This window comes from Anoplopoma fimbria, chromosome 19 (assembly GCF_027596085.1).
Source record: "Anoplopoma fimbria isolate UVic2021 breed Golden Eagle Sablefish chromosome 19, Afim_UVic_2022, whole genome shotgun sequence".
In the NCBI taxonomy this organism is placed as follows: domain Eukaryota; kingdom Metazoa; phylum Chordata; class Actinopteri; order Perciformes; family Anoplopomatidae; genus Anoplopoma; species Anoplopoma fimbria.
Genome location: NC_072467.1, coordinates 5,953,307 through 5,973,300, shown reverse-complemented (window position 1 = coordinate 5,973,300; position 19,994 = coordinate 5,953,307). Strand labels below are relative to the sequence as shown.

Below are 19,994 nucleotides of genomic sequence, written 5' to 3'. Positions count from 1 at the left end.
TCTTGTAAACATCACTGTGGGTGTTCAAATACTTTACGATGGTCGTTGCATCTTGATTATGCAGCGATAGGCTTGTGCCTTTGTGAATGGATTTCTATTGTTGTTTACTAAAGCCTCCACATAGTCAGAAATTACACAATCATTGACGTTAATACAAGGACATTGCCTCTACCTCTTACTCTTATGTCATCAGGTATAAAAACTCCTCTGCCAAACCCTGAATGCTCAGACATGTAAAAACAGTTCTGATTCTTCTCAGATTTTGACACTGTCACACTTCACTTTCCACGTTGATTTACAGAGTTCAGTTAACCACCTTTTAAGGCTTGAATCACCTTGGAACAATGAAGGTTTAAGTAATCTGTCGTCCATACAGGTTAGAGCAAATAGGAGGGCAACGAAATGGGCAAGATGAATCATTTTCATGACTCAATGTTTGGTGGTTGAAATAGCCAAATGATTATGTGTGTATAATGTGGCATCAGGCCTTTGACGTGAAATATCTATCCTCTATTTCAGGGAAATCTCCAGATCCACCAGGTACATGTTGGTCAGGATGGACAGGTAAGACCACGTTCACAATAACTAATTAATCCATGCTGTAGAGGATAAGCCACATATTTGCATCCCTTGTTACTTTTGTGCATAAAGTACCTCAAATCCTTTAAAAACAAAGGCGAGATGGCAGCAATGGTGGATGTCTGTTGTTTTGAAATATTTCCTTATCATTTGAGCCGTGTTAAGCCGAAACAGAGTACAGATGTAATACCAGTGTTTAATTAATAGGCTGAACGCTTTACTGTGTGGAAGTGATTCAGGCTTAACTTAAATTTAAACTTAAAAACTTAATATAACAAATAAATACATTTATTTAATTGTTATTTATTATTAAAATAATTAATTGTTCACTAGCAACTTGGTAAATTAATCATTTTTAATGCAGCAACAAACTGGTCAAAACTTAAACAGGAATGAAAATTCCTTTATATAATGTTTATAGTATATAAATAAAAAACTAAATTGAATAGATCGGCCCCATTGTCACCGATACCTCAACCAGCTATTTGAGTGTCCCGATATTAGTATCAGTATCGGTGCATCCCTAATTCATATCCTCGCTCTAAGTGTGGCGACCCTGATGTGTTAGTTCGCTGGCCATGTTTGACCAATGCAACATTCAAGACAGCCTCATTCAGAATTACGTATTTGAAGGGGTCTTGAGTTTTTTTCTTTACTAGCTAGCAGTTTTCTTCTTCCCTGCCTTCTTGATGCTTTGTCACATTTCTTGGCGTGTTACCGCCACCTGTAGATCAGTGGAATAGCGTGAAACCATTGGCATGAACGTGTACTGCGCTGTCAGTGTGTGCATGTTTTACCTGAGGCGATAAACAAAACACCGACTCACTCTTAGAAAAATATCCCCATACTGCTACGAGCGGTACAAAGTACACTGATAATGTACTCCGTCTGAAATTGGGAGTCACCAAGCATCCTAGTTTTGCTCATGATGGTGTCATCAGTTAAAGCTGTTTTCATCCAGTCTTCATCTTTATTCAAAACACAAAAGCTTTAAAATACTCATGCTGTAATAGTTGAGCAAATTTAAAACACAATCTTTTAGCACTTCAGGAAATCTAGTTAAATGTGAATAATCTTTTTGATCTTGCCTTTTGGTTGTTTTGCCCAGGCTTTAACATGTGCAGTATTTATATCCATAGTAGTTCTTTTTTTTATAACATTCAAAACCATCACAAACTACTATGCAGTTTGATGTTATAACGCTTCACTAATAAGAAGCATACATCCTCACAGCCTACACTCAGATGTTTTTGTGTCCTCCCAGTGTCTCTGTCTTTGTCCATCCCTCTCCCCTCCTTCATCTATGTCTTGGATGTTTTAGACAAGGGCCCTTCCTGTTTCTCTGTTCTTTCCGCCGATATCCAAGCGAGTCTCGATCAAAGCAGAGCCGGTCTGTGTTTGACCATTGCCGGACACATATGGACGCCTGCAGACCAAAACATAATTTCACATTCATGAATTCATCATGTTTGTCAAGAAGCAAGACTTTAGGGAAGGAAGCTATTCCTCACGCTGCCCATCTGGTGGTTAAGCTGTTTTGTGTTATTGTGTTAGGACAGGTGTTTTTATGTAACAGCCAGTAAAGGCTTCTTTCACTTCCTTAAATGTGATTGGATGTGACACATATTCACTGTTGGCATCATTATGAAAAAAATACACATGATAAATTACTCTCTTTTTTCTTTTTAACTCAATTAATTTGACATGAACCCTTAAGTAAATGACTTACAATATTTATTATGATACTTCTGCAATGTGCCCTTAAACAATTGTGGATCTTGCGGCGCATGTCATTGGCCAATCAAATACTTGCAAGCTTACATTCCAAGTATTGTACTTAGTCACTTGAACAGCACCAACAGTGAATAGAATGATTGTTGCCGCGATCTTTTTCCCAAAGCTGTAAAAATCCTCCTCATAGTAATAGAAACCACTATACAGTGTTTTGGCATCTCATGAGCTTCGAAACACTTAATCAAACCAGATGTATTTCATTGCCTCACCGGTACCTTAAACATCCGACCTCCAGCAACGCAGCCCCTTCAGTCTGACAACCCAGTAAGTCCGCATTACTTCTTTCTTCCAACGTTTGCAGTAAAAATGGTCAAAAATCTACATTCTACAGCCTTAAATTCAGACTTTCTGAGCTATATTTGCTACTCCGTTGGCTCAGTCATACACTCTACTCATAATTCAAAAACTTCTGGCTTATGAATTGATGGCAGAGTTAGAAGAAGGCAATTTTTCAAACCTGTTAATCAAACCAGATTACACATGGTTTATTAAGTCTCAAGTTTTTTTCTTTTAAAGGCTGCACACAAGCGCTATGAGAGATGTCAAACTGCTCTGACGTCTCTACTCCAACCTTGTTTTAATTGTGGAGCTCCCACAGGATCCCAATACCAATGCCGTTATTGCAAACAGAGGGCAGCATACACACACTGCTGTTGCACATCTACGGCTCTTATTAAGGTTATTGTGATACCTTTCTAGTTTTGGTTTACCAAGCAACAATACTCATGAAGTAATGCCTTACTTTGTTTGAATATAGAGAGTAATGTGATTACAAAAACATTATTTTATAAGGAATTACTGGACCTCCAACCCTGCACATGAAAAGAGAATCATCCAGCTTCTCTGTAATATGTCTACATTTGGGATGAAGAAGGAGTTATAAGCAACTCACCGTCTGGAAACGTGTTTTCCACTGCTTAGCAGTATATTTTATAGTCTGATTCAGATTTCAATCAGCCTATTGCTCATTGGTTCAAAACGCCGTAGGCTATATGTGTGCCTGCACGTTTGTGATGTGTGAATGCATCTGCTTTATATTAGTTTTTTTGTTGTTGGTATTGTTTTATTGGCTGTTTAGCTGTGTGTGCCTTCAATTCATTTAGGTAGTCACCACACATCCCAACGCTGTTTTTCTCTGTCACACACAAACACACAGGCCTGCTTCTGTCCTCGAATGACCCGCTCGCTCATTCTGAAAGCAGCATTGCTCTATGTCTCTCTAGGATTTAACCCAGAGTTGGGTTTAGCTCTTGCACAGTTCAGAGTACATGAGAGTTGATGAAATCTTTGCAGATTCTCATCAGTTTTATCACTTCTAGCTGTTCTGTATGTTTTAGGATAGGCTATTTGAAACTGCAGTGTGGAATTTGTATAGGCATTAGTTTCTTGCAGATAGACACCAAAGGATGCAAAAACAAAAAGCAGCTCAAAGGCCTCTATTCCCTCGGCAGTGTCTGGGAGCTTAGTCCAATAAAAAGCTATTTTATTTTCCTTTTCTTTTTTGCTCATGCTTTGATTGGGTCTGTAAAATGATATGTTGAGTGCGTTGCCAAAACAAACACAGTGACTTATTCTTTGAACTTCATGTTGCAGGTCGAGCTTTTCACACACATACAGTGGTACACTACAGTAGGCAGCGTCTCCTCACTTTCATATTTTCATATTCTCATGGAACAGAGGGCGGCTGCCTCTTAAGTCAGCTCTTAAATCTGATGAACCCCAGAATTCACGTACGGACACTTGAGGGAAACAAAGCCCAAACAAGTATATCAGTGAATCACTTTGACCAGTTATGGTCGCACATAAATTACATATTACATGATTGGTGTAGTGTATCTTGGACCAGCATTTGTTAGGAACCTTGGACAAAGACATAACAGTTCAGACTTTAATCTGATGTGTTTTCTTAAACGTCTGATTGCTAAATAAGCTATGTATGTTGTCACTTATTTTGTAGTCTGGCAGAATTGTGCTCTTGTTATCTAGTATGCACAATTCATCACTCTCTTTTATTTTTCTTTCTCTGGGGCAGTTTTCCACTCCTCCCTATCTCACTGTCTCTTCTTTCCTCTTCCCTGTGCTACATAGCTGAGGATACACCTGTCTTTTAAAGGCCACATGATGACATTTGAGTTGCATCTGGCTACAAGCTGAATTCAAGAAGCATCATTCATTACCTGGACAAAAGCTCAAATTGTGTCATTTGTCAATGAGATGATGAGTCTAAATCTAGAAGCTTCATTATAGAAGCAGTTTAGTAATTCCCTTCACTGATTTATTTACCTCTCCACTAGGGATGGGTACGGGTAATGAATTGTTTGATTACTTGTGTACATGCCTTTTAACAAAAAAAAGCGACATAAAAATGTTCAACGAACTATGCAGACTGTCCCTTATACATGTGCTAGTTTACCTCAACAAGGATGACTTTGGATGCTCACAGGTCATCAGTTGTGTGTGAGTAAATAATGCTTTCCAGTAAGTTAACTGGTTCTAATCAAGCTCTGCTTACTGTAGCATAATGCTCTAGAATGAACTATTATTATTATTATTATATTACATAGCGACAGCTACCTGGCAGCTTACAGCTAACAGCGCAAACAATTGCAAAAGTGTTGAGAGAGCTAACCTTGTTAACCTGAGGGGGAACAAAAGTTGGGACGGCATTGCCATCTGTAACCGCAGAACGACAGAAATGCAAAGTGACGGGCCGTGAGCCAACCAGTGGGGCATGCGCACATGCACTATCATGCAGTGAAGGCACAGGCGGCCGGGCCTGCTAGGTAAACACAGGCAGGAGAAGCTTGGATAACAACACACACAGAAGGAGAGTAGAAGGAGAGTGACTTCAGTCTCTGCTTAGTTAGACATTACTCCAGTTGTTTGCTGCTATATTAGGGCTCTGAATGTTAAATACAGCTCCTTTAACCCTTGATAGATATTTATTTTCCGAGGGAGAACTGGCTAAGACAGCATACCATTTGAAGTTAACATAGAAATATACACAACGGCCCAAAAAGTACAACCATCAACAACAATTTTTCAATACTTGTATGATGTTACTTCTTCAATTAAGTCCCCATTTAGAGTATAGTGATTTGTGTCACCTGGCGATTGTGAATGAGCCCTAGACAAAGTCATGAATTTGGTTTTCTTAGCATTAAGAATTAACTTGAGCCCATGTAGTGAGACTTTGTTACTTGAACGATTGACTTACCCTTCTGTGTGCCCTATGTCCACCCATCATGCTCTATATTGTCACCAGAGATTTATTGCATTTATTTATTGTTTGTTTGTCTAACTGCATATGCACATATCAGATCTGTGTTTTTTGCAGATGTTTCTGTATTCGCTTCTACGTCAGCCTTTGTCACCTAAGCACTAAATTGAGCGCAGCTGTGCCGGCTGAAAATCTGTACAAAATTGGATCCAAAGCTCTCTGCAAGCCTATAAAAGCACTCTCATGCAGACAGAATAAAAGGCCGACCCAGGAAACCATAAAATAACTAGTCTTTTACTGAACTCCCTGTCTGTCATAGCCTCTTATCTAGTGCCCTTCTCTCTGTGTTGGGATCCAACCATACAATGAAGCAGACCAAATGGAGGATTGGAAGATGAAAGGAGTGACTGATGAGACAAGATTGAAAAAATGATGGGGAGAGGAAAGCCAAAAAGGGACACCGTCTAGAAGAGATGTTTTGTCCCTTTCGTGATTGAAAACTGAGACTTGTTGAGCTGTGATGGTACCACGTGCCACATAAAATAATTGAAGGTGGCGGTACCCTTCATTAGCTCAAATGGCTAAGGCAAATGCAATGTGCCCAATTTGGCCTCGGATGCCCCCCTTTTTCCCTTAACCTTCTTTGCTGTCACTCTTCTTTGCAAATATGTGAAAAACAAAACAAAAATGATTAAAAAATACGACATACAAAGGATCAGCAAATCCACTGTTTAGTGAGCTCACAGTTTTCACAGGACTCACCCTGTCAGATAACTGTAATCTCTAGAGACTGCTATAAAGCCTTGCCAAACTTACAGATCGTGTCATCCAACTGCCTCATTTATCAATGATGGACTGAATGCCGCCCATCTGGGGGCCTTAGATGTGATTGTCAAGAGTCTGAAGAAAGTCTCCCCCTCCACCTCACTTCCTTCCCTTAATTGAACCTCTTCCCATCAGCACATGTTGTGGTGCATCTGTTGGACACTCCCAAGGGGCATCTTTCATGGTCACTCTCTCGGCACTGGTCCCTCTGTCAGTCCTGTCAGGACCTGTAAACACAGAACCAGTCCAGAACTAGGATAAATACAGGCAGCGTATCGTTTAAGAGTGACGGTGCACAGCACGAGAAGGACGTGTCAATGGGTGGATGAAGCAGAGGATGAGAAAAAGAGAGCCAAACAAGGAATAGTGAGAGAATTATGTGAGGTAATAAAGAAAAGATGAAGGGGAAATAGATTAATTACAGACATCTATTCTTCAATGTCTGTTGTTAGTTAGCATCATAAAAGTCTGGGGTTCTAGGACAGTATCTCTTGATTTGTCATGTGTACACAAAAAGCAGATGCTTGAACAATCTGTAAGGTTAACCTCAGAGTATCAGGGTGTGATATGTGCTGGAATCAAACTGCTGGCCTGTAGCCTGAGATCCTCAGTTGTCCTTTTTCTCTCTCTGCCCAAGAATGTTGTTTTCTAATATGTAAGGGGTTGTTGGGATTCCTGTCATTCAAGAGGAGGGCAAAAATGAGATGAAAAGATACAAACAACATGTTTTATGACCAATGTTTAGAGTAAGTGCGACGTACGTAAGCAGTCAAGCATTTAGAGGTCTTGTGGTGTATCCTGTTTCAAAGGAGTAGGGGTCTGCTTTGTGTCCTTATGGCATCACTGCCGGTAGATAAAGGGCCACAGATCGGGGAAACCGTCGTTCTGTTTGTGTGTGTGTGTGTGTAGGTGTGTGGTTGTATCTCAGCATTTTAGAACAGGTCAGAGGAGGATACCCCCAGTGGTGTCATCTTATTCTTTGTGGGCAGAGCCAAGACTCGCTGGAGTGTGAGTAAGAGGGAACAGATGTTGTAGATGCATTTCAGCATGAAACACCATCAGCATGGACCGGAATCAGTTTCAACTTCAACAGGAAATATTAAAGCAGTAGTTTGTGCATTTGAATGGGCTCTAGGTTAATTAGACCTGGATAAGGTAATACATCTGCCATGTAAACAACATAATCTGAATATTTGACAAATAATCTGAAAAAGCAGTATTTGATTAACGTAACTAGATTACTCATCAGTCTTTACAAGAATCATGGCATGGGAAATTTCTGATTTCCGTCTTATTTTTGTGTGCAAATGCACCACAAAAATGGAGTCTAATGAATGCAAAGAAGTGTGTTTGGAATAAAAAACGCAGCATGACTTGCCTTGGGGGAACAATAAAACTTGTTTTTCATGCAAATTAAAGAAATAAAAAAAAAGAAACAGCCTACATACACTGCAACCAAAGGTGTTTTGTAAAATCCAGACTACACATTCTTCTAAACATTAACATGACTATTAAATGTATATGCCAGAGAAAGCACAAGCCAGATGGATGAGATGGATGTTTCTTGATGGAGAGTCCTCTGAATGGTTTGTTTTGTTTTCTCTTTTACCAGTGCTGGCAAGTGTACAGGCAGCAGTAAAAGTGATTTTATCTGATGTGATGTCTCAGTCAGACTCCAGTGTGCTGTGTGCTGATGTAAGATGACAGATGTCTTTCAAGGCAGATCTGAGACTTGATGTAAAGCTGTTGGATTCTTGCCTGTTGATTTCAGGACCCTCTGAGTCCTCTTCTCTCTTGAGTCCTCTACAAGAGAGATTTCTTGGCCGTTTGGGTGTACTGCTTAAAAGTTCAGTCTTGGGTCACCTGGACATGTTTAGTCTTGGAATCTAATTTGTATAGCATCTTCACTTGTTTGGGATATTTATGTTATTGTGTTTTAAAAGGACGTGCCAGAACCATAAACAGTTTTGGATGTTTCACTTCAGTTGTGTCAGATAAATGGCATTCGATTGAAGAAATGTCTTGGCCCTCGTCATTGTGCTTGTATAGTTTCTGTCTCAATACTAGATTAAATGACTTGTTCAGATGAGTATTTTGTGCAGTGTGATATTTTGTTAGTTGAGTTCTACAACCTGTGTATATCATTTCCTCTGGCTCCATTGAATTAAACAGGATAATTGGAAACACGATAAAGTCATCATCTTAAATCATGAAATTTACAGACATTGTAAAAATGCCTTTGTTAATTAAGCAGGCCAAGTTTGCATTTGTGCTAGAGAACAGAGAAACCCTTCAATGGAATGACTCTTCATAAGGCCTGTTATTTTTGTCATCAGTCCCCTTTTTGATTTGCCGGTTCTGGATCAGAATTCAATTCTAGCTGGTTTTGTCATAAAACCTCTCGGAGTCCTGTCTGAATCTGACTTCCAGTGTTCTGGTGGGAGTTGAAGAGCAAAGGATGCGAGGGAGGGTTTGATTGGATGCAGGTGTTGAGCTCTGGTGTAGAAACTGTGTCAGGGAGTGGGTGGAGATGGGAAGCAGTGGGAAATGTTACAAGTCCAGGGGTCTTGCAAGACATACCGATTTATAATACGGATGTGTGGACAGTATTTCCACAGTAATCTATGGTAATATCACTAGTCAAAAACCTGACCTATAACTGCAAATATGTGACAGAATTCACGAATCATAAGAGGAAAAAAAGCGTGATACTTTTTGGCTTTTATTACAGCTTTTGACATCTTTTGATTTGTATGAGAAGCCCTCTGTTGTCTCTTCAATCATTACAAGCTGAGGCCCAGCTGAAACCAGAATCGTCCTCAGACTAAAATAAAAAGAGTTCAAGCTTGCAGTGAGACATATTTAGGCCAGTGGGATCATTTTCCCAGTCTACACTAAACACTCACTCAGCACCCCGCTGTGTCAATGGGCATCTTTACAGCCAAGTCGCAGCCAGGGCTTAGCACCCCTCCCTCCTCTCCCTCTACCCCACCTACCCACCCAGAGCTAATGTTTCTACTTGGACATCTGTCCACGGTTGGCAGTTGCAGATGTTGTTGCCGGCTGTGGAGCTGAGAGGAAGTTCCAGCCACCCAAAGGTCCAAATGTTTCTTTTTTCATTTCCCTGTTTTGGTTGTTCCCTGTTTTTTTTTTTTTTTTTTTTTTTGTTTTTTTTTTCAGATCTGAAAGAAGAGGAGCTATTCCTCCGGGGATGATAGGAACCATATTTGTGTGGCTCTCTTTTTGTTGAGCACAGAAAAATGTCTTTTGTGTATGGATTTTTGATTCTTTTAAAAGGAGGATCTTGTGTTATAAAACACATTTTCTGATTGGTGCATTGCGCACAGACAAGGGATGGGCAGCAGAGCCTTGTTTATCCAGTTGGTTATTGTCTTACAGTCTTGGAATCATTCATGTTTTTTGCATTAAGCGGCTGTTGTTGTTCATGTTTGTGTCTTTGCTCTCATATTGCTGTGTTTCCTTGGTGCCCTGGATCCATTACTGAAAGCATTACAGCATCATCAAAAGATATTTTTTTTTTCTTTCCCTATTTTCTCAAGGCCATGGTAGATAGTGAAGCCTGCAGAGAATTTAAGATGCTCTTGATTATTCAGCTCTCTTCTCTCCAGTACTGTGCTGCAGTATCATAGCCCTTTAGTCTTGCTTGGGGTGGCCAGCCAGCCGGCGCTGATTATATTTGGGTCCCAGTCCCTAAAATTTCAGATCGACATTAACTAATCCACTAATCCATCTGCTTATGGCCCCTGTTTCTGATAAATTGAGCTCACAACGTCAAAACGAATATATTGGTCTGGATTTTAACTGAGTCATACCAGCTTTTCCTTACAAACGGAGGCAGTTAGGCAAGATTGTAAAGTTTTACCCAGCCCCCCCAAACATTTCTCACCTTATCGTATAATTTATTAGTTTCTACTAAAAATCTTTATTGTTAGCTAACTTTCTACCTCATAAAACATTTCCTTGAGGTAATTTTGAGCTTATTATTGTTTTTGCAACATTGCCAAACAAGCGTTATTAGAGTTATTATCATCAGTACTCTCACAATTATGTAATGGTGCTTAGTAGGGTTTTATATGAGCTTCCAACCTTGTGGCAATTATTGACAACAAATTAATGGTTTATGTCTAAAGGGGAAAATATATTATACTACAAGACTAACAATGTATCCCTGAGTAAACAAATTCCTGGCATCATTTGTGAAGGCGATGTACGTTTCTTGAGCGTCGATTTAGCATTTGATTGTTTTCGACTGAGTCAAACTTAAATACCAAGCATGACAGTAATACAACAAAATAGCGAAGAGGAGTTCTCTGACAAAGCCAGTCGTGGGACAGGATGTGGACCCGAGAAGTTCCTGTGTAATCGCTGCAGAGATCTCACACACCGTTCCAACTCTGTAAATGCTTCTCTGAGCCTCCGTGTGCTGCTCCTCACAGCTGAGAATGCAAACTGCTCACAAATGGAGGTTTAGGATCTAATTGAGTTAGACGAGTGTTTATGATCTCAAGTATGAAACATAGAATCTCTTGAACTGCGGTAAGTGCACAGTTACAGTACCGTAACAACTCATGCTTGAGTTTCTACACACATATGTTTACATACATTGACTGCAGACAGATGCACGCTTGGCAAAAGCTGCGTTTAATTTCTTATAAGAGAACAGGGTGATAAAGTGCGGGGGGATCAGGATGGATCCCTCTGGATGTCTACCGTGAAGAAACACTTGACAGCTGGCAATAAATGTGGATTCTCACTCTCCTCAATGAGGTGACTGACTGAGCATTTTTTTTATGGATTTAGGATCTTTGGGATGATCCTTACTTGAAGTATGTATTGTTTGACATTTTGGGAAATATATTTATTCACTGATGTCAGGAGACTGTCAGCTTAGCTTAGACAGAGCCAAGTTAGCTGTTTCAGCCTGCTCCCAGTCGTTATGCTAAGTTAAGCTAACTGGCTGCTAGCTCCAGCTTCATATTTAGTGCACGGACATGAGAGTGGTATCGATCTTCTCTTCTAACTCTCTGTAGGAAAGCAAATAAGCTTCTTTCCCAATATGTTGTAGTGTTCTTTTTAATACCGTCTTATTACTGTTTACACTAACCCTCCAGGCTTATGCTCTAATTGATCAGGAATGTTTTATGGGACCTCAAAAAGTGATTCATTTGACCCGGCTCAAACAGTCATCTGCATTATTAAGAGTCTAGCTCACACAGCCTCAGTCCATGTCTCTGCTTGAAGAGTCCTGGTTCTCTAAACGGTTAAGTCAGGCAAACTTCTAACACTAATAGCTTCCATCGGGCCGACTGGGCCCGGCGCGTTCTGGCGATGAGGCGGCAGATTTTGTGGTGAAACTGGCAAAGTCTCTTAGATGATGGGGCAAGTCGGCGGGTTGAGGGGGGGTTAACTGAACCTTCGGGGCCCGTCAGTAACTCAGAACTTCAAAGCAAAGGTTGGGCTGGGGGTTGGGATGCAGTGTGGGACTTTGGGATTGGAAGGGTTAGGGGGCAACAAACATCATCTGTAATTGAGGTTTGTGAGGTTTGGGTTTTTCTGCAGGCTTGCATATTCTCCCTTGAATTTTAATGTCTGTTTAGCATGCCCCAACCAGTCCCAGTACCAAGCGCAGCTGGAGACCTCACATAACATTGCAATGAAAGCATACAAAGACAACATGCATATGAAACCTGCCAGACAGGATACACTGAAAGAGGTCTGTGTTCAGTCCAAGGCCATGAAACTGGGAAAAATATAAATGAGGCCTTGCTGTAAGACTCGGACAACAGCAGCTAGCATATACTGCTATTGCAGCTGCTGATACGGAGAAGAAGCCACTGGATGGACATGAATCTTGCATGAAATAAGAGGGTCATTGGGTTGCTGTGCTCACATTTGGTTTGTTGACAAATAAAAGTAAAAGGAAATGTCTGCAGTGAGGGAGTATTACAATGTCTTGGAGAAAGATCAGTGACAAGGAAGTTGTATTCTGTATGGAAAACACAAGAGATGAAAGGTAGCCCTATTTATTTTTCTGATAGCTTTTACGTTTACATTTAATAATTATTGATTTATCAAAAAAAAAAAGGAAGGTCCCTCCTTGTACATGTTTAGACAGAGTTGAGTTACAACAGACTGTCTCTGCAGCTACTTCTGGGTCGTAAACCACCGCAATGTTAATGTACAAACACTGTCTATGTTTTTAGTTGGTTTTTTTGGTATATTGGAAAAAGGCGTCCGATTAAAGGCACTTACACTTTTTGCATGAAGAGTGCCTTTAATTATTTAGTGGTCCCTACCAAAGAGCACTTTCACTACATTTGTTTGAACTTTCAAGCACTGTGGAGCTTTTTTACGTTTTATTCATGTTTCACAAAAGGAATGTTTTTGAGGGCTAGGCAAGTACTAAAAAATCTTCTAATTGAGTAGATGGTTGTATGGTGGGCTAAAAAAAAGGTTTAAAGCAGTTATTTAAAAAGAAATATATAGATTTATATATCTCATTTTAGAGACGGGGATATTAAAGATTGTTTCATAATTTGTGATGAGATGCTGAATGACTTTAAAACAGTGAAGAGAGTTAGTTTTTTTGTTACTCTGTCACAAGAAGGAGAATAAATAACTAAATAAATTACACCAACAAAAACATCTGCCATCGGCCAAATTGTATCGCCCCAGAATTTCACAATCGGTGCATCCCAAAGCAACAGCACAAAGCCGAGTGCATGTTTCCCTCCATTCATCTTTTTCTGTGTCTGTGTTGACAGGGGGTTGTCCGTTAATTTGTATGTCTGTTGTCACATCGGAGTGATGCTTTCCAAATTAACAGCAGTTCTTGCAAATCCCAGAGCACGTGTGTGTGCATACACTTGTACGAGATCACACACATGGTGCCCTTTGTATGTGGTTGCAGTCTATCTATAGGACTAGGCTCAACAAACTATAGGAATATCCGACAACACTCCAGCTGCACTTGCCTTCTCTGTAATTAGTGCGTCAGAACCACAGAGCTCTAATGTCGCCTGGCTGACTTTCAACACTGGGAGATTAGGGTCCCCCTGCGATGCCTCATTCTTCATTCTCTGCAAATTTCATTTTTTTTTTTTCTAAATATGACTTAAATTAAATGAACCCAAATAAAAATGAATCCTCGCTAGCATATCATGTTATGGAGCCTAGCAAAACAAAACGTGTAAAAAATATAATTGAGTTGAATGGACCATAAAGTTCCTCTCCAACTCAATGCATAAACAGAGGTGGGGACGAGAAGCAGGGAACAGGAGGACTGAAATGTTTATATACGTCACCATGATACCGCCACATGACTCTTTCCTTGCCACAAAGTTCCTTGGTGTGTTTATGAGACACTGTGCTTGTTAACACTGATGGCTGTAATCAATAAAAGAACATAAACACATCAGATAGGACATAAATGAGACTTTCTGCTATTTGTTTTTATTTTCTTGTTTCTAGTGGTGTGTGCTGTAGATCATTGCAGAGCCAGCCTGATTGCTGCTTTTAAACTTAGCTAGATGAAGCTAATGAGGGGGTCTCATTTGGATATATTATACTATTATGTAGAAATGAGAGCAGATTAAATGGACTGAAAACATCAGTTATGGTTGACTGTTCTTTTGTCCTCTCTCTTCTCAACTGCTCTAGGTGCTACGTGGGGCTCAGCTCATAGCGGTGGCATCAGCTGATGGCGGGGCCACAGCTGTAGAGGGCTCCCCCCTCCCTCCTGACATCCAAGTGCAGTACGTCCAACTAGCCCCCGTCGCAGATCACACAGCTGCCGTACAGGTAAAACTACACACACACACACACACACACACACACACACACACACACACACACACACACACACACACACACACACACACACACACACACACAACACACACACACACACACAAATGCAAACTCTTCCAGACTCTTGTACACGTGTACACAGTCTCAGATTGTTTGTAACTGGGTAGCATTCCAAGTGCTTAAGTATGCATCTATTGTCTGAGCTACAACAGACCATGGTACTAATCTAAATCAGTTCAACTACATGTGCAATCCATAATAAACGACTGTTCCTCGCTTCTTTCCTTCAGTCTGAAATACATACTGTAGATCAGGAATCAGTCTTTCATTGATGCCATTAATCTATACTGTATGCTTGGTGCTTGGCATTCAAGTCCCAGGATGTTACGTTTTATAAGACTTTGCATTGTAGAAGTAACAGAGAGGAACTGAAATGTAGATTCAGTGTTCTTGTTCCAAATCAGGAACATTTCTTTTTATTTGTATTCATTCTAGACAAAATTGCTCTCCATGTTTAAAATCAGCCAAAAAAAGGTGCCAAGAAGTTAGAGGAGTATGGTTTTTATATGCAAATATGGATTTTAAAGTTTACTTTTAAAAATAACTTCAATTTTGCTTAAGTATAGGAGTTATCTTACATTGCCTGTTGCCCCTTTTTACAATACTGTACTGCCATCCAATTGGAACAGTGGATCATTATGCTTGTGTCAAAGCCCCAAAACACCTTTATGTGCTTAAGACAAATGCTGCAGTAAAAATACCCGTGAACAATTAAAAAACAAAAAAAGTTAGTTTCATCAATCATGCTATAGACCTGCTGATACATTCTCTTAAAGCTGAAAATGCATTTACCAAAAAGTGGTGAATAATTAAGCTCCATTCACCTAAAATATAAAATATATATATTTTTCCACATTTAGGAATTCATACATATCTTCTTCGCTTTATTTTCTATTTTTTTCTTCGAGAAGTTAGGGGCTGACAGGCATCCAAGGGTTTGGGTTGTTTTGGCCGACACCTGCCTTCTTTCATGCTATAATGATTTGATAAGCTTCATAATGAGGCAGAAAACATCCTGTAATATTTCCTCATAATTACTGTAATGTTATGATGGAAAGGATAATGGGTCTGCTTTTTCCCCTGTTGTCATTATTGTGCTCAAATAAATTACATTCAGCTTTCAGTTATTGCGCTGATCGTTTGAACAAACTGTAATTTAACATAATGAAGTGGAGTGTTACAAAGAGAAGAGTAGTAATTGTTAGATTTGCCTAAAATCCCTTGATGGTTATGTTTTTGGAGAAATGTGCCACATGTGGAATCGGGATGGTGCCCAGGCACACGGCATCGTGGTCTTTGAAGTCAGTTTAAACGCGAGGAATATAAAGGAACCACACTTTTCCTTTGTAGTCTCTGCTATTTGTTTTTTCCAAAATATATTGAATATCACATTTTCTTCTTTCTGCTTCTTTCCCTCAAGTCCCATGTTAAAATGGGTACCCTCTAGTCCTGATGTGGGTCTCATACAAAGAGAAAAACATGAAATGATTTATGGCTGTGTAAAATACCAGCCTTACGTTTATCCTGATATGGATCTCCCTGCAGCCAGTGATGCACTTAGTTTTGGGATTTTCTAGTTTTGCTTTCTCAGTAAGACACTGTCTTGTTGTCCTTTTGTTGTCTGTAGTTGTCTAGGTAATTGGTTGCTTGCCTCTGTGAGGATAGATGTGATCAACGCATCCTATAGTGATGAATTGTATTGGGTGGGGATCATACACAAACTGATAAACTCTAACAAGCATGCATAATGATTGCCGCCCCATACACTGCATTCCAAGGTCTGTGCTCCATGTTTCTCAGCGCAGCGAGCAATCAGACTGTTTGTTTACGCAACTGATTCGTTTGAATGGATTTCTTTTTTTTTTCTCCTAATGTTTGATTGTACACAGATCTTGACAGAAATCAACAAAGTCAGGCAGAAGTCTGATCACTCATCAGCGTTCTGTTTAATAGAGTTTGAGGGACATGTGCAGAGACATGCGCTTGGACAGAATGAAACTGCTTGTTAACAATGTGGTGTTTATTGTTCAAACAATTTTGAAACTCCTCAAAAGCAGATTTTCAGTAGACATTAGTGCCAGAAATAATGTACGGTGTGGACAGCATAGGTGCCACCAGTATGTTCAAGCACACTTTTCGTTAAATCTCCCACCAATAATCGAGCACTTAACAAAATATGTTTGCAAACAAATAAAACAGAAGGGTGAAAATGAAGACACAGCGTAGCATTGAGTAGCCTGTGTGGGAGCATAGACCCACCGTATGGTACTTGGGGGGTTATTATCACAGTTGGGCTTCAATGTCCCTAAGTGTAAACGTTGCTGGCTTTCAGTTCAAAGTTCAGTTGAAGGTTAGCGCTGTGCTTTTCCTTTTCCCTTTTCTGAAAAGTGTTGAATCACATGAATTGCTCTGATCTGTTTCCAGACATATGGTAGCATTTATACAAGGTCTTGAAAACTTACTTAGGCTTTTGTGTTTATTTATCTCTGCATTTTTCCTGTCTTTATTTAATAGTTTCCATTACCCAAACTCGATGAAGTAGGGGGCAACACACTGTTATATTTTGGCATTCTAATGGGCATGTCTGCGAGTCAGTGATAAACTTTTGATGCAACATTGTTTATCTCCAGCTCAGGTCCAAAGCTAGGGCTACAGAGCACCATTAGCCCAGTTTGACCACAAAGCAATGGATCTATTATCTATGAGTATTTCCAAATGGGTAACAAGACTTGACAGTTCAAGATGTCCAATGTTTCAAGTTCTCAATGAAAAACATTGATCCGTATATTCACTTGGCCTCCTTACCGCCAGTGGTCACAGCGTGTCAGCCTCATGTGTTGTTGCACTGTGCTGCTGTGGTGCAGCTGTGCTCCATTCAACGCTGTTGTCTGGTGACAGCATGCTGGGAGGGAGGATTAAATGCTGCAGGTGTGTTTGAGGGAACCTCTGGCTTACATTTGAGGAAGGAATGAGTCACTCTTCATGGTCATCATCCAGGACTGAGTCATGAACCTCTCTTCTTTTCTAGGGTTTTTTTACCCACACAATACCTCACTCTGTCTGAAACCGCCCATAGAGACAGCCAGAGAGCATTAAAATACAAATAGCTCATCACTTGTCAAGTCTCTCTTCACCTGTCGCTCTGCTTCTTTTCTCCGTCCTTCCACCAACTGTCTTCCTCTTTCTTCTCTCTGATACATCTCTGCCCTAATCTCTCTTGTCATTCCTCCGCTCCTTCTATCTTTTGTCCGTTCACTGTGGATGTCTCCCCCAATGACACAAGGGTAGGGGCAATATAATGGTTCGTCTGCATCTGTTTTTTCACAGGAAACAAAACTTGTGTAACAGCCTTTTCATAATGACTCTGACTAGCTACAGCGGGATGCAACATCAGATCTCAAAAGTCTTCCCAATTATCACCTTTTCCCTCTCCTCTCTCTCATGTGTCGCAGGCTGCTGAGCTGGCCCCGGCCCTTCAGGCGGACATGGAGGTGAAAGAGGCCATCCAGGGGGCCATCCAGGGAGAGAACGGTGAAGTGGTCCAGATTGTTACATCTGTGGCCAGCTGAGAGCCCCCTCTGGTTCAACGCGGCACTGAACTCTGCTCCACAGCATGGCCCGACAAGTCTCAGAGGTCGACAAATGCACACAGTCTGACAAGCAACTGAGTCAGGAAGCATTTCTAATAAATACTGAAGGTTAATGATAAAACACAGGGAAGAAACATTTTCTGTTTTTGTTTGTTTTATCCAATCTCCTCAGTTCATTGCCAACCAGATGTCTCAATGAGGAAACTTGTGTGGAAAACTTTCAGAAAACTTGAAAGACCCTGATACAAAAAAATCAACTGGGGTCTTTCTGGTGTTTTCATCACCAGAAGCTCTTGGCCCACTGCAGGATACACAGCGGGATTGTTGTCTATCCAGGGAGGATGCTACTTATGCAGACCATCACCCTGCCACTTCATCAACACACATGCTTGTTTACATCAACTTGGAACATAGTGGAGTTATTTGGATTTGAGCCACTTGGCTAATCCCATAACCCCTGAATCCCAGCTCACACAACCAGTACTGTGCTCCTTTTCTCGTCACGTCTTGTCACGGTGGACTGCAGTGGAAAGTAGATTTAGCTGAGCACAGCCTCTCTTGTTTGTGATTAATTTGGTTTCCTGTCATTCTCCTTGATTCAGTCCATGCCATGTCTCCCGGCTGCGAGCCTTGCCTTCCTTCACTTTGCTCTTCTTGTTTTCATATTGCTTTAGCCACACAGCTTTGTTTCTTTGTTTGATTTATCTAATGTTACATGCTGACATTTTTGAAGAGCTTTAATTTTGGAGGTAGAAGACCATGAAATAGAAGAGTGATATGCAGGACAAGTTACTTCAAGAAAACCAAGGAAACCTTGAAGTTGTTTATTCACCCCAGTTTTGACTCAGTGAAAGATACATTCATGTGAATAAAAAAATGTTTGTGGTTGCCATAAAAGTGTGTTTTTATTTTAGTTTCTCTCTGTATTTTCTCGTCATTTCTAACCCTGGTCATCAAAATCGCTTCAAAAATGTCCAAGGCATGACTTTGCTTTCATCGACTACAAACAGACAATTGAAGAGAGCGTGAAATGATAGTCTGGTTCTGAGGTCTTGTTTCATGTTGAGCTAATTTACTGTGTTTACTGTTTTTTAAGTAAATATGTGTCATGTCAATGGCAATAACCATAGGATTAGCCTACTGTATTGTCAGCAACCATGTAAGCTAAGCTTTTACATGGTCTCAAAAGGGTTTTTTGTTAAAAGACAATCCTCATTATACAAGTGTTTGGGCTGTAATTACATTTCTTCAAAATCTTCATAAAGCCCACTGCATGGTTTTTGTTTATTCTGTCAGTAAAAACACATGTGTTGTAATGCTCCGCTAATGATGAATATCTCTGCAGTCAGCAATAAAAGAGATAAGCTAGACACTCTGAGGCCGTGTTGGTTGTGGGAAGTTTCCCATGCTCGGTGATGTAATGGTGTATTTTGGAGTTGGGGGAAGGAACCAGGCGACAAAATGAACTTGATAGTACAACATCCACGATCTTGGCTGCTTCCTCTTGTTTCCCTTCAGTCTGTTGCTGTCTCTGACCGACTTTACACTGCCTCTTCATCCATCTTGTCCATTCCCTTCTCTGGCCCTCTTAACGTACTCCTCTTCTCCCACTCAACTTGTTTTTTCCTCTTTCTCCTTGGGAAGTTGTGGTAAAGTCCATTTAAATCCCCATTAAAAATGATGCACTTAGCTGGGCTGAAATTTAGTGGGATAGAGTGGTGGTTCCATCCTTTTAAAAATAATCTTGATGTAGCTGAGTTAAAACGTTGGCTTGGACAACTGTCTCCCGTGACCCCTCCATTAAATCGTGGACTTGGAAGGGAACCGACTCTGCTCTTCACTTTTACAACCCTGGGCTCCATCCAGGAGCTAGAGCGGTAGCCATGGCGACGGCCCCTCTCTGGCTGCCTCTAAGATAACCTGGTGAAAACAGGAATGAATGATAGATGGAGTGATGAGATTGTTTGGAAGCAGGCTGCATGTTTGAGAAGAAGGAGTGGAGTGATGGACAGAGACCAGGCGGTGTATCTTTCCTTTCCTCCTCTAAGCAGCTCTGTGTTCTCCTTCAGTGACGGGCGGCTCAGCTGGCATCTGCT

The 19,994-nt window shown here is 40.6% G+C and overlaps 1 protein-coding gene across 1 annotated transcript in view; it reads left to right on the top strand.

Moving 5' to 3' along the window:
• Positions 1 to 19,501, top strand: part of banp (BTG3 associated nuclear protein) — a 33,553-nt gene extending 14,052 nt beyond the window's left edge. Inside the window, exons 11-13 of the mRNA XM_054619737.1 lie at positions 520 to 564; positions 14,099 to 14,239; positions 17,761 to 19,501. Of these exons, the coding sequence (XP_054475712.1) occupies positions 520 to 564; positions 14,099 to 14,239; positions 17,761 to 17,877 (303 nt within the window). The 3' untranslated portion in view covers positions 17,878 to 19,501. The remainder of the gene's footprint in view (positions 1 to 519; positions 565 to 14,098; positions 14,240 to 17,760) is intronic.
• Positions 19,502 to 19,994: the final 493 nt, after the last annotated feature.